The 13,879-nt window shown below is 37.7% G+C and overlaps 2 protein-coding genes across 2 annotated transcripts; one reads left to right on the top strand and one right to left on the bottom strand.

Annotated features, from left to right (window-relative positions):
* The first annotated feature begins 8,710 nt into the window (after nt 1–8,710).
* On the top strand, nt 8,711–11,770 carry nipsnap2 (nipsnap homolog 2). The gene is made up of 10 exons (XM_033976528.2): nt 8,711–8,841; nt 9,290–9,426; nt 9,491–9,536; nt 9,841–9,935; nt 10,064–10,134; nt 10,208–10,348; nt 10,697–10,728; nt 10,815–10,909; nt 10,993–11,076; nt 11,152–11,770. Exons 1-10 carry the CDS (start codon nt 8,750–8,752, stop codon nt 11,214–11,216), a joined length of 858 nt encoding a protein of 285 aa, XP_033832419.1. The 5' UTR covers nt 8,711–8,749; the 3' UTR covers nt 11,217–11,770.
* Nucleotides 11,746–13,167, bottom strand: psph (phosphoserine phosphatase). Its single transcript, XM_033976529.2, has 5 exons — nt 13,005–13,167; nt 12,794–12,928; nt 12,534–12,679; nt 12,315–12,463; nt 11,746–12,233 (listed from the first exon to the last, which is right to left on the bottom strand). The coding sequence occupies exons 1-5, from the start codon at nt 13,142–13,144 to the stop codon at nt 12,123–12,125; spliced, it is 681 nt and encodes a 226-aa protein (XP_033832420.1). The 5' UTR covers nt 13,145–13,167; the 3' UTR covers nt 11,746–12,122.
* Nucleotides 13,168–13,879: the final 712 nt, after the last annotated feature.

Raw genomic sequence — 13,879 nt, 5'->3', positions numbered from 1 at the left:
TCTAAGCAGGCCATCCTCACACTGAACTGAAATCTGGTCTAATCTCAGGAGGTCCATGCTGCAGGTCATTTCTGCAGTGAGTTTGATATCTTTCTCAGGGCTCAATTAAATGCATTTTCAACAGTCTTGCCAACATACTTCCTCAACATTGTTACAACTTCCTTATGTGCCACTCAGAAAAGGCGATACCAGCTCTATTTAGGAAGATAGGAAGTGTACCACTTTTGATAAGCAAATAGTTTCTTGCGTGTAGTGTTTTTAAGAGTGCAAATCAAGGGCATACTTTAAACGTGGATAAATAAACTAGAGATAAGCCAAAGGCATAAAGCATGCATCCAGTAAGGTTGGGTGTGAGAATGTCCTTGGTAACCTGCTATTAGGGTCACTTGAGGGACCAGTTTGTCCAGACGTGAGCTGCTGTAGAAGGATTTCATCTCACGTGATTTATCATCATGATGTTTAGTTGGACAGCTGTTTGAGATATTAAAGTTTAAACAACAAACAATTTTTCTTTTTTATTGAAATATTTTGCAATAAATGTTCTAATAGGAGATAATGGGCACATGTAAATCCAAAATCAACAAAATAAAAAATGAGAGCTGTATCTAATTATCAGTAATACATCCTTCCAAAAAATACTCATTTTAACTCAACTTTGTCTCCTTTTAGGGCATTTTTTTATTTATTATTTTTTCATTCCATTGTTTAGGCAAGGTCTTTCTGTAATTTTGCATAATCTGTATAAGTGTGCTTTGTTCACCTCAAGCAGGTTTTTCCTTTTCCAAAGAGAAAAATGACTCATAGGGAGACTGTACAGACTTGTGATTGACTAAAGATTAACCAAGTTAATGTCCAAGCCAAATCAGTTACTTGGCCCTAATGCACATTGTTTAAAGGAAATTAATTATATGTTGCATTGGAGTAGCAATCTTTTCACATCATATTATTGACAGCTATACACACTCCCTCTTGAGAGACTGTATGTTCTGTCTAAACGGCATTACATTCCCTGGACAGTTGCTAAAACTCCCATGCCAGGTCGGATGTTTACTCAGAGTGAAATCATATGGGATAGAGCTAAGCACTGTATAGACAAAGCTTTATTTAGAGGTGCACTGTGTAACTTTTTTGGGGGGTCTGCCACCTGCTGGTATCCATTATGTTAATGTTTTGCATGGATAAAGTTTAATTCTAATTGCAGGTGTGTTTTATCCTCAAAATAGAGTTTAGATTCATGTCACTAGCCTGAACCTGGCTCAAACCAGCATGTGCATTACGTTTGTCACAAAAGCTCGCTGAGGATTTTTATTTCTTTTATTTATTTAACCAGGAAGTCCCTTGAGATTAAATCTCTTTTTCGAGAGACACTTTGCCAAAAGGCACCTTGGCAGTAAGAGTAAAAATATGAGTTACTATTTGAATATTAAAATGTCTAAAACATGTAAAATATGTCAAATGTCCAGCTCAAGAATACCATCTGCACATTTCAGTTAAAAGCAAAGATTTTAGCAAATTCAGTGAAATCAGTTCCTGTAGATGCAGAGTTCTGAAGGTGCAGCCCCAGGCCCAGGGAGCTGCATCGGAAAATGCAGTTCTGCCCAGTACAGTGTTGATTCTTGGGATGTTGAACAGAAGCCGCTGTGGAGGAGTGGGAGTTGCACCCCCTATTTGTGGGAGCCAGGAGCTGACACAGGTGCTCTTATAGATGAAGATAAGCCAGTGCAGAAAGTAAAGCTCACAGTGGTGGGTTCTGAAAGCAGAGTTGGTGATGAAGTGTAGACCACTTTGATAGACTGTGTCCCCGCAGTGGAGGGCTGAGGAAGCTGTGTTCTTTTAAATAATGTCCCCTAAAATTACTTAACTCTGGTTTTATGAGTGCCTCAGCCCATACACGTGGGGAACGATACTGATACAGGTTGCAGTCAAACTGTATAACATCTCTGTGGACACAAGCAGGTGACAAATCCCCCAAAAGAAAAGTGCACCTTTGAGCAGTATGCACAAAGCCAACACTAGCCAACTGGTGCCAGCAAACGTGATGATAATGTATTTGTAATTGTGAAAATATTAAAGGAGAAGATATTGGCTGATGAGGATAAGGGTTAGTAGTTACCAAAAAGAGATGTAATTATAACATATTAGTTTTGTACAAGAGGATTATATCAAACCACATGTGAAAAGCAGATGTACTGATCAGCAGCAAAGGCTTAACAATCTCTTTGGCATATAGCAGATGTCCCACATTCAAATGAATGTAATAAATCTGGCTTGTTAATGTGTGGATGTGGTTCTTGGCTATCACAGTGGATGCTTAATGGGCCAACACCGCTGCACAATATCTATGATATGTCTCCTGAACATGCTCAGGAAGGGTTCGGCAGCATTGTTCTGTTACTGACTTAATTAACTAAGCCCTGCCAGCTTAGTGGGAATGAAAGCACTCAAAAACAACCCACCCTCCCATTCTTCTACTTTGGCTCTCCTCGAGTGCCTCTTGTTTTTGGAGCAGCTGTGACCATCTGAAAGGAAAATCTGAAGCAAGATTTTCCCAGGATATGCCATTTTTATTCTGTGTGATAAGTATGACTTGTTTTACTTACAAAGGCTAATTGAGGTTATTTAGCCATTCATCTTTTACTGCTTACTGCTGTGCTAACTCCAGACATTGTGGGGTTTAAGAGAGGAAGACTCTGTAAAATAGTCAATATAAAGTATGAGTAGTATTGTAATTTATGAATACAATTTACTAGTCATGTTATCTTGTTATTCTTGTTGCTGTAGTTTTCATGTTTTTCCCATTTTGTTTCTAGATAACTGACTAAAGTCCCATTTGGCAGTTACGACACCTGGCTAGCAAGAGGCTGAACGTTCTCTGTATATTCTCAGACTCCACATGGATACAGCGAGCCTGACTGTGCCAGACAGCCAGACATGTGCAAGTGCAGACAAAACAGCTAAAATAAATGGACAATATAAAATAAATGTCTAACAACATGACTGTGACAATATGGGGGCCTAACCTGAAGCCAATACTGGAGGCCAGAGGGTCTGATTGCAACACCCTTTTAGTTAAGAAATAAAGCAGAGTGTGACAATAAGACACTATTAGAACACTAGAGGCACTAGAGCACACCAATAAGCCAAGCATAAGTGGTTACAACCCAGTGTACCTTTGTGCCATGCAAGTTAGGATAGATGGAGAGAGATTGATTACAAAGAAAATTGGTTATAATAAAATACAAGACACTTTGATAATGATAATGATGACAGGATGAAGGCTAAGTGTCTGAAACTGACAAACATCTATAAACATTTCATAAGAGATTTCCTTTCATCCTTCACGGGGCCTCATGTAATGTAAACGTTTTTTCACCTTTATTAATTTTTGTTTGGTGACAATTCCCAGAGGAACTGCGTGATTTTAGCATTTCCTCAACAGAGCCACATTTTCAAATAAAACTCAAGGATAGTATGTCGCCCTAATATCTACCAGAGGGTCAGTAAATCACTTAATAGCTCGTCTCGGAGTTGATGGTGAAACCCAACTGACTCACTTTTTGGCGTGGTCTTACTCAACAAATAGTGTCTGACAGGCAAAGTATGAATAAAATAAAATCTCCTCTGGCATGTTGGGAAATAAACGTTTAGAGTAAATTCACAATGCTTTCACTGTAAGTTAAACAAAGTACAACTGAACGACTGTTGAAGAAAACACCTATCGAGGAATCAAACAAGAGTCAAAACACGTTCTGTTATGATCACGTAAAAAGATGTGGCATTACCCAAGTTAAAACATGGAAGTGAAAGTCTATACTGGTCATACAAAAGAATTTAACTTCCCAAAAGCTTTAGAGAAGAACCTTGTGCTTTAAAGATGAGAACATATATCTCAAAGGCTTGTGCTATGCTAATGTGTTTTTTATTATTTGTAGGGATCATTATTCCAGCAGTTATAACACAGGCTCTCACTTTCAAAGGTAGAATAATGCCAAAGAACTTACTGAAGGCCTGGTGCACATCCTTGCCAGTCATAGATCTCCCCAAGCAGTTCCCACTCTACAGGAAAAAGGACAACATTATAACCATATAATACTACAAAACATCAATATTTGAGCTGGTGTTTCAACAAATGTTTCTAATTAGTAATAAAAAGTTGACACAAATGGGATATGAAGGCTGTAGTTGAGAAGAGACGTAAACTATAGCATACTTGGATCATCATTTTGTTTCAATGTAAACTAGAATATTGAAGTAAAAATGGCTTAATAACAAATTCCCTCCTGCCCTTCACAGTAGCATTTGAACGTCACACGTCGCCTTAAAATGTGGTAGAGTCTGCTGCTGTTGTGCTTTTGTTTGCTAATCTTGGACATCTTAATTTTAGCATTAATCAAGCTTTGTTTTTGTCTGAGGAAATGTACTAACTTGGCCCAGCTGTTCTGTTGCTAATGAAATCACACTATTGATCCAGTCTATCTCAGACTTTGAACCTTTTCGATAAATCACAAAACAAAGCATTGAACTGATGTTGATTTTGGCTGTACGGGGATTAAGTTCAATAAACAAGCATGTTAGTACATCATTAGTTGAATATGACACAACACACAAACTACTGATGATGTAAGCAAATGTTTACGCCAATAATACCTCATCATTTATGACACACTACCCAAATACACCAAAATATGAATCATGTTTATGACCAGACCGACAAATACGTTCATGTCAAATGGGCTTCCAGCTCTCGTTGAGGCACGGCTAACAACCAAGTCTTTCACATCTGGGCAGTATCAGCCTTCAAAGAGTGAATCAATCCTTCATAATTTCGAGGTCTTATTGGCAACAAACACAGTCAGTGATTGCATTTGAATCCCTAGTCGCCTTAACAATTTCTTTGGAGAAGAAACTGGGAAGGCAGAGCTGTATACCCAACGATTGCTCAATGGTGCTATGGCATAATGGATTACGATTGTAAGGATTTCATTAGAACATTGTAAAAAAAAATCTTATGATGTTGAAAAAAATAAACAGATTTGATGTTTTATAGCTTGTTGGACATTATTAGACCAACTGCAACAATAAGGAGCAGACATTTGTTTTGCAGTAGCTGAAGACAAAGTAAGACAAGAAAGGAATTTTTAATTGGACAGCAAAAGCAAAAACTGATTGGGTGTGCCTTAATTACAGATCGGTAACATAAGAATAGGTTGCATCAATAAATATGGTAACACTAGGCCTGTCACGACAACAAGTTTATAAACGATGCTGAAATGAATGTATTTATTTACAATAACTCTAAAGTGGAATTATCCCCAAAAAACGATTCCAAATGCACAATATGGTTAAAAAACACAAACCGCAATAAATAAACAGCAGAATGAAACACTTTGGTGGTTAATTTGTATCTATAATGAGTCATAGAAGTTATTTATTCAACCCTCCAGAGCTCAAATCTAATAATAGAACAGGAAAAATAACAAAAAGTTCCCGACTAGTACTAAGAAAAAGTCCCGACGATAAATACTGACCCCCCAAAAACTATTCTTCCATGTAACATATTTTGAAGAATAAGTCGATATAGTATTTATCATGACAGACCTAGGTAACACTTCCAAAACAAAATCTGGATTATTCAATGTCCCATTTGTCCCATAAAAAGCTTAAATCCCACATCAGTAACTTTCTCCAAATATTTGCTGATGATTTATGTCTCAAGTCTCAAATGGAGGTGAAATTTCACACATGCTGGGCTTTGTTTTCTATGCTTTGAGTTCAGGGAATATGTTAACATCAAAAAACTTGAGAGGTTTTAGTAACAGAATTACTCACAACCACACATTACTCACAAATAATATAAGAAAACAAGTAAAACATTGTCTGGAAGGGAAAATAACAGCGTGTAAAAAGTGGACTTGTCATTGCGGGAAAAATGCGCTTTCAAAACAGGCCTTGGGAGACGTATCCAGCATCACATTTTATCGATTAGTCTGTGGTAACAATGAGGTTGAGTATAAGCACAGACTACATCAGGTCCAAACAATGCAGCCGTCTCACTTTCCTCTGTTTCTCATGAGCCTCGTTCAACTTGATCAATGCATTTCATTATAGAATGCTGTGTAAGTTTCTGCGTACATACTAATAACCAGTTGATAAAATTGACATATATCATTCAAACCAGATTACATTCAAACAAAGGGGAAAAACCTCATGCATTTTCCCCTCATGACGTGGTTATAGGAAATGATTTTCATATGGAAGTCATTTTTGCCACAATCTGTCAGAATATCATTCCACAATATTGACAGCATCATCTCCTTCACAGGAATTCGCTCCTAATCTTATACTGGAACGCACCTCTTGTATGGAGATAGATGCGTGTATGTGCATAATAAACACTAACCACCACGAGAATATTATCAGACAAGCTAAAACCATAGAAAAATAAACCCTACAGGATTTCCCCCTCAAACAAAACCATCTGTTGTTATCTTCCACAATGAATAGAGCCTCTGAACACATCCCAACATGCTGCAATTACAGACAGACTTTTACATTTGCATCTTTGTTAAAACATGTTGCATCCAGAACTTCTCTTACAAAATCATGTCAACTGTCTCATTGTAAGCATCACATTTCTATGTTTTTCAGCAGTAGAGCGTGTATATGGTTTTCCTAAGAATTCAACTGAACATACCAGTCCCTATGCACCTTAATTTCAGTAAGCAAAAACAATGGTTTAAAAGAACACAGATCAGATGTGAAGTCTGGTTCAATAATCTGCATAGCCTACAGCAAGTGGCCTAATACTGCAAACATTTGGCCAATTCAATAAAATGAAGTCTTACAAAAAATGAATACAATGTTGAGAAATGCCTCTGTAACAGATTATGTTTATTTCAGACATAATGTAATGACCATGAAATGTAATGTAATGATAAGAACAATTACTAGTGGCACATTTTGAGAGGCTTTGTCAAACCTTTAAAGCGTAATTCAAGTGTGAGGCATTATTATTTAAATGGCTTCTTTGGTGGGAAAGTTTAAAGGAGGTCAAAGCAAACATTGCTTCAATGGGAATAAGCTGAAATGATATACTGATTGATTTATCAGGCACTGAGACAGCAGAAATCCTGAGAAAGCATTTGGTCTGAAATAGCACTAATATTTGAAAAGAACATACAAGGCTATATTCAACCATTCATCTCTCAAAAGGCCTGACCGTGCACTGGTACACAGTGGGAAAGCCTCTTGCCTGCCAATATATTTCAGAATTTGGTTTCTTGGGTAATGTGTGGATACCATCAGACATGAGGTAAACTCTAAAACTGCGTCCAGACAAACATCTCGTAGGTGAATGAAGACCTGGCTCAGAAACACTGTTCCCACCCTCCATAATCTCAGTCTTGGCCTGAAGTACGGACCACTTTATTTTTCATTCACACCTCTGACCTGGTGACGAAGTCTTACAGTGAGGAGATTGAGAGCAGCACGGCCGCCGTTAAGACAGGATAGACAGTGTCTGACGTCACCAAATACCGCAGTAAATACAGAGGATTCCTTTATTCCCAAGATCCTATTCTGTCCATTATCAAAGAATGAGAGAGGGATAAACATAGCGCACTAGCCAGAACACTTACAGTGCACAGATCTGGATGCTGCAGACATTTTTCCAACCACAGATGTGTAATGATGAGTGTGCTGCTAATAAATCTTATTAAATGTTGCATGTTTCAGGATTTTACTTTCTGAAGTGAAGTTGAGAAATAGGCTTATCTTATCTTCAAAATAAAACAATACAAAGCACTTGGGCTAAAATGTGTGCAGTTTAGGTCTATATGGTCGTTCACACATGTTTACAATCATCAAAAGAGTTCTGTTTTGTAATTACACTTTGTCAGTGGTGGCATTGTCTCACTGATAAGAGTATCAGAGCTTTTAGTGTGTCAAAGGAGGAAATGACAGGAAAGGAAATGCTTTTTTCATGAGAGCAGAGTTTCAAACACAGTCTGCATGCATGTGTGCCTTTCATTTATTCTCTTATCTTGAATGGAATGATGCATTGGGCCCAATGCAATGGAATAAATCAAATACATCAAGCAGATAACGCTGTATAAAAATAAAGATGTGCACCAGTTTTACAATTAATTGCACATCTAATCTCTTATAGCATGTAGCTTAAGTTTTTAATTTACTGCGGTTCCTGTCATACTTTGCATTCTCAGACTCGTCCACATTTTGTATTTAATCGTGTCCAAAAATGTTTCAGAGGAATAAACCCTCCCTTTTGATTCATGTAGGCTATTGGAACAAAAAAAATAAAAAATAAAAAATCGTCCTATCGTTACTTAATACTTATTGCTGCTGTGATTCATGTGTTTCAGCTTCCTGACGTATATGGATCATTTTGAGGACTTTTACTGTTGTTTTAGGCCTACATGTGTAATTGCTATGGCAACAGTGCTCATGTTTCATCATTCAAAAACCAATATACAACTACTTTTGTTGACATCGCCAATTTGGGTATTGAAATTAATTTTATAATATAAAAATGTTGTGTAAGTATTTTTATACCTACTATGCGATGTAAAGCCGCAGTTTACATTTTAAAATCTTGACTTTTTCAGGCCGTGGGGAAAACCATGGACGAAGATGTAGATATGATGAAGACACAGCAGTACGTCGCCCCCTGCTGGTCGTGGTCGCACCTGATTCTGCTCCTAATAGATCCATAGCACAGGCTCAGTGGAAGATGGCGACGGGAGTCCTTCAAAGAGTGAGCAGGGGCTTGGGTCGGGCTCAAATCAGAACCCGTTGGACCGGACAGCTTGTCATCGGGAGCAGGTTTGCTTTTCACCATTGTGCTTGTTTGACTATTTAATTCTTACAATGATACCGTCTTTGCATTAGTTTTAGACGTCAAAAACAGTGGCCATGTAGATGTAGGGCAAGCTAGCCTCTTTTAAAACCCTAGCCACTGCCCAACCCCCTTCACTGTTCTGTTTAGGAGTGATTGACAAATAAGAATACAAGAGAATACATGATGCCTGTGTAATGCATCCTTCCATCCTAGAGATATGCGTCTCAGTAGATCACACGTTTCTGGTTTGGTCATTTTAGCATCACAGTGATTTGCCAAGGTCAATTCCCACGAAATTCAACATTTACTACCATGCAAGTATTTTATTGTCATCTCAATCTTACACACCAGCATTTACTGTTAGACAAAGAGAACGTTTTTGATTATTTGAATTATATTGCGCGTTTATTTTGTCCATGACTCATTTTGCAGGGGATTTGCATCAAGCAGCCAGAACAGAGAGAACAGCTGGTTTAAGTCCCTGTTTGTGAGAAAAGTAGACCCCAGGAAAGATGCACACTCAACTCTTCTGACTAAAAATGAACAAAGTAACCTTTACAAAATCCAGTGTAAGTCAAAACCACAAGCACATTTATGACCAAAATGTTATTCTAACAATCTGTCTAATTTCAGTTCATAATGTGAAGCCAGAGTGCTTGGATGCCTACAATAAACTCTGGTGAGTAAATATTTACAGAGTTTTATTTAATTTTTTTGCCAAATACAGGTGTGGCAGCCTTTAAATAAAGGGAACAGAAATGTAAAAATAGTTCAGTCCAGTCTATTCCTGTGAAGTGATCGACAGGCTGTCTTGACTACAACCTTGCTCATGCTTTGGGTGTCATAGGACAGCTACATTTGGAGCTAAATTAGGACTTGCAATGCCAGACGCAGGATCACAACCACCGTTGTTGTACATACATATATAAATACATTGGAGTTTTTAATGCATAAATAAAATATTATCTTATTTTTGGACACAGTGAGGATGTGTTGCCATCAATCCATGTGGATAAATATTATCCATGTGAGCTGGTGGGCACCTGGAATACCTGGTATGGAGAACAGGACCAGGCTGGTAATATTATAAATATATTCAGTAGACTATATATAATGTGTGTCTTTGTATAATCATCCAAGTTAGTAAGGCAAACGGTAATATATTATTTGCACTTATATTCCATTTTATAATTGCATCTTTTTTAGTGCATTTGTGGCGGTACAGAGGTGGCTATCCAGCTCTTACAGAGGTGATGAACAAACTTAGACAAAACAAGGTAAAATCTTTCAACGTCTTAATTATTTAGTTGTAAAGCTGATTCTGATGACACTGACATTGCTTATCTGCAGGAGTTCACAGCATACAGGAAAGAACGGGGAAAGATGTTGTTGTCTCGCAGAAACCAGCTCCTCTTGGAATTCAGTTTCTGGAATGAACCAACTCCTCGGGAAGGTCCCAACATCTATGAACTGAGGTCCTATCAACTTAGGGTGAGGCCAAAAACATCAGCATATGTGAAGCCAGGTTACTGGAATGCTACTTGAGTGTCTTTGCAGTTGCAGTAGTAAAGGTTCCACCCAGGTGTTCTTCTGGTTGAAGATCAGGTATCGTTTAAAACAGGACAGAGACACTCATGGGATTTAGTTTAGTTTATTAAAAAGCCTTTATTCAATCATGGTTGATTTAATAAAAAACACCAACATGTTTCTGCATTACTGGCAGACCTGTCCCGTTTTAAAAATATGTGAATTTAAATCTAATTCTTCTTTTATTTATTTAGCATATTCTATAAATCATGCTACACTATATTTGGATTTATAATGTTGATTTTTGTGCAGCCAGGAACCATGATCGAGTGGGGTAACTACTGGTACGAACACCTAATACTAACTACATTTGTGTTAAATACACATAGACAAGGCAAGTTTTAAGCTTTAGTATCGTCTTTATTTTTAGGGCGAGGGCCATTGGAATTCGTCAACACAACAGTGAAGCAGTTGGAGGATTTTTCTCACAGATAGGAGATCTTTATATGGTTCACCACTTATGGGGTAAAGTCTTACCAGTTTTTTGTGTCTATTGTGTAATATAATAGTATTTTCACTTTATTAAAACTATGACACTTATTTCTCAGCTTACAAAGACCTCCAGTCCAGAGATGTCACAAGGAATGCTGCATGGCAGCAAGAGGGCTGGGATGAGGTTGTGTATTACACAGGTAGCACTCCTTCATTTTTACTGTATTATTTAAGTAACAATTTCTCACATATTAATATTATCCGTTTTTCTTCAGTTCCTCTTATTCAGCACATGGACTCAAGAATAATGATACCTACAAAAGCCTCTCCATTGCAGTAAAATGTCTTATGACAACTCTTTAATGGCACTGTATATTTATTCAGAGAGAATTTAACTCTGAGAACCTCTGATCATTGCTGCCAATTATGTTGTTACTGTCTGGTTAAGTTGGACTAATCCCAAAAGGGTGATTGATAAAGGAACAGGTCCTTGGTTTTTTGAACCACCACTAGATGGATTATCTTAATTATAAGACCCACCAAAGTTACTTGAAATCCTGAGCAGCTGTTTTTGTACATTTCTGACTACTGCTAAAACTAATGCTGGTGTTTTTGCACAGGCTTATTAAATGCCCATTTAATTTCATTACACATTCATTTCAAACAAAGGAACTATCGTTTTACTTTTTTCCCCCAGATGTTTTTTTCTTAGTTTGTTTCTATTTATTGTCAGAAAATATAATATGCATTTTTGCATATGCTGCCCCCAGTCTAGGTGGTTTTAGGACATAAACCACCCATGTGTTTGAGATTCTGCCATATCTACAAATCACAAAATGTGAGACATTGTAAAGCATGTGAAAACAAAAAGATGATTAAAATGTATTTTAAAAATTGCTTTGTTTACACAGATTTTTTTTATATCCTTGCCAAATGACGAGACATAGGTCACATTGTTCAATCTTAAATTGAAAACCTTACATCTTATTGCACATTCCACAATAAGCAAATATGCTTTTCATTGTGATTTTGCACCATAAAACACTTAATCAAATGCTCTAAATAGCCAGGTTTAAGTTTTTAAGTGTATAATCAAGAAAAAAAACATTTAAATCTGTAAACGTTTGGAATAATAAAATATACTATTGATATACTAACTAAAAACTGGTCAGGTTAAGATAAAAAGCACATCAGTTGTGCAAATATAAAAGTATACTGGTAAAATGAGTAAAAGAGGCCAGCCTCCTTAAATCTTATCCAGTTCCTTTAGCAGCTCTTCAAAACTTGTAATGTACCATGAACTCTTCTCTTTAACTTGTTGTCTAACTACGTTGCCACCAAATCCTACAAAGGCATTCTAGGAGAAAGAAATATTTATTTATTAGGTCTAGCAAAATGATATGGTACCTCAAAATCAGCAATTATCTCAAATACTTACAGCGGGAGGGCACGCCTCAAGGTCCGTAGCTCCGTCTCCAATCATAACAACAGTCTTGAAGCCATGCTGCTCTTTCAGCATGCTGATGACTTTTCCCTTTCCACCACTTTCAGCTGTTGGCTGACTTTCATCGAATCCAGCATATTCACCTGAAGTAACATGATTGCTTTCACTATATGGAAGTTTAAGGCATGAGAAAACACTTACCACTAGTCATACCATTAAAGTAGAACTTGAGTCGGTTTGCATAAACATGGTGCAAAGGAATATTGAGTTGAGTAGCAACATGCTCAACAATGCAACGGAAGCCTCCTGATATAAGAAAGACTTTAATGTTTCGCTGATGTAAGCGCTCCACTAGTTCCCTGCAAAAATGACAAAGTTAAACATTAGTTCAGGTCACGGTGTCTTTAGTTTTCTCATAGATGTAATCATAATGAATGGCACAGGAGCTTTTTGTCTGTAGTGATTGGATTTACCTGATACCTGGAGTCAGCTGAGGAGGGTGGTCTGTTATCAACTTATTAACTTGTTCCCTTGAACATCTAATGATGGAAAGGCGCTCTTTCAAGGCGGTTTTAAACGTCATTGATCCACCCATTGCCTTGCGAGTCCTGAAATTTTTTTTAGACATTTCCCTGTTAAATATGTCAGAATTACAATGAAACTTGGTGCTGTGTGTTAACTTACATCTCTGTGACTGCGTCCCCGACTCCACAGAATTTGGCCAGTTCATCAATGCCTTCTTCTTTGATAACAGTGCTATCCACATCAAAACAAACAGCATCTGCTCTTCTGAAGAGCTCCTTTGTCTCCGATTGTGTCAACATATTGCTGAAACAGAAAAAGTTGTATTACTGGATACTGAAGACAACAGAGCACTGTGGCAACTGCATTGAACAGCAGGTATTTATCTGCGAGCAAAACTCCATTTGTGGCTTTAGCTTGGCATCTTTGACTTGAGCTCTCGTTGAACAAGCGTACATTGTGCAGCTGAAACCAGCATGTGATGAATATACATGTAGTGAAGCAGCAAATCCATTGAGACAGAGCTTGAACAAAAACACGTGGGCTGGGGCCAATGAAGTGACAAAAATGCGTTACATAAAAGACCCACACGACAGGCCATGGTGGAAACCTTCATCCCAGGTTGCATCACCCTCGCCATTGTACTGTGGGGCATAAAGGTAACTTTGAAAATGCAACTTTACAGTGACTTCATCTCGAAGATATAGGCACACTGTACTTTAGTTATTATTAAAACACTGTTGCAGAAAAACGAAATCACTGACCGTGGATACTCAAATATGAAAGCCTTTATCGCCGTGTTTTTGGTGAGTTAAGCGTACGCTGTCATAATGTCAGCTGCACAGGTATAAAGATACACTGAAAAAGGAACACTATCTGCAACATCAAGAGCCACACGGGCAATGTAAAATGGAATATTAGCGACTTACCGAAAAGGGTTGTGTCGGAGAGGTTTATGAAGCTGCTTGTGCAGTAGCTGGAGCTGACCCTTCATCAACCACAGAAAGAAAGAAAGCTCGACCAATCACAGCAAAGCC

Source organism: Periophthalmus magnuspinnatus, chromosome 13, assembly GCF_009829125.3.
Source record: "Periophthalmus magnuspinnatus isolate fPerMag1 chromosome 13, fPerMag1.2.pri, whole genome shotgun sequence".
NCBI lineage: Eukaryota > Metazoa > Chordata > Actinopteri > Gobiiformes > Gobiidae > Periophthalmus > Periophthalmus magnuspinnatus.
The sequence above is the reverse complement of the archived record's forward strand: the minus strand, read 5'-3'. Positions and strand labels throughout refer to the sequence as shown.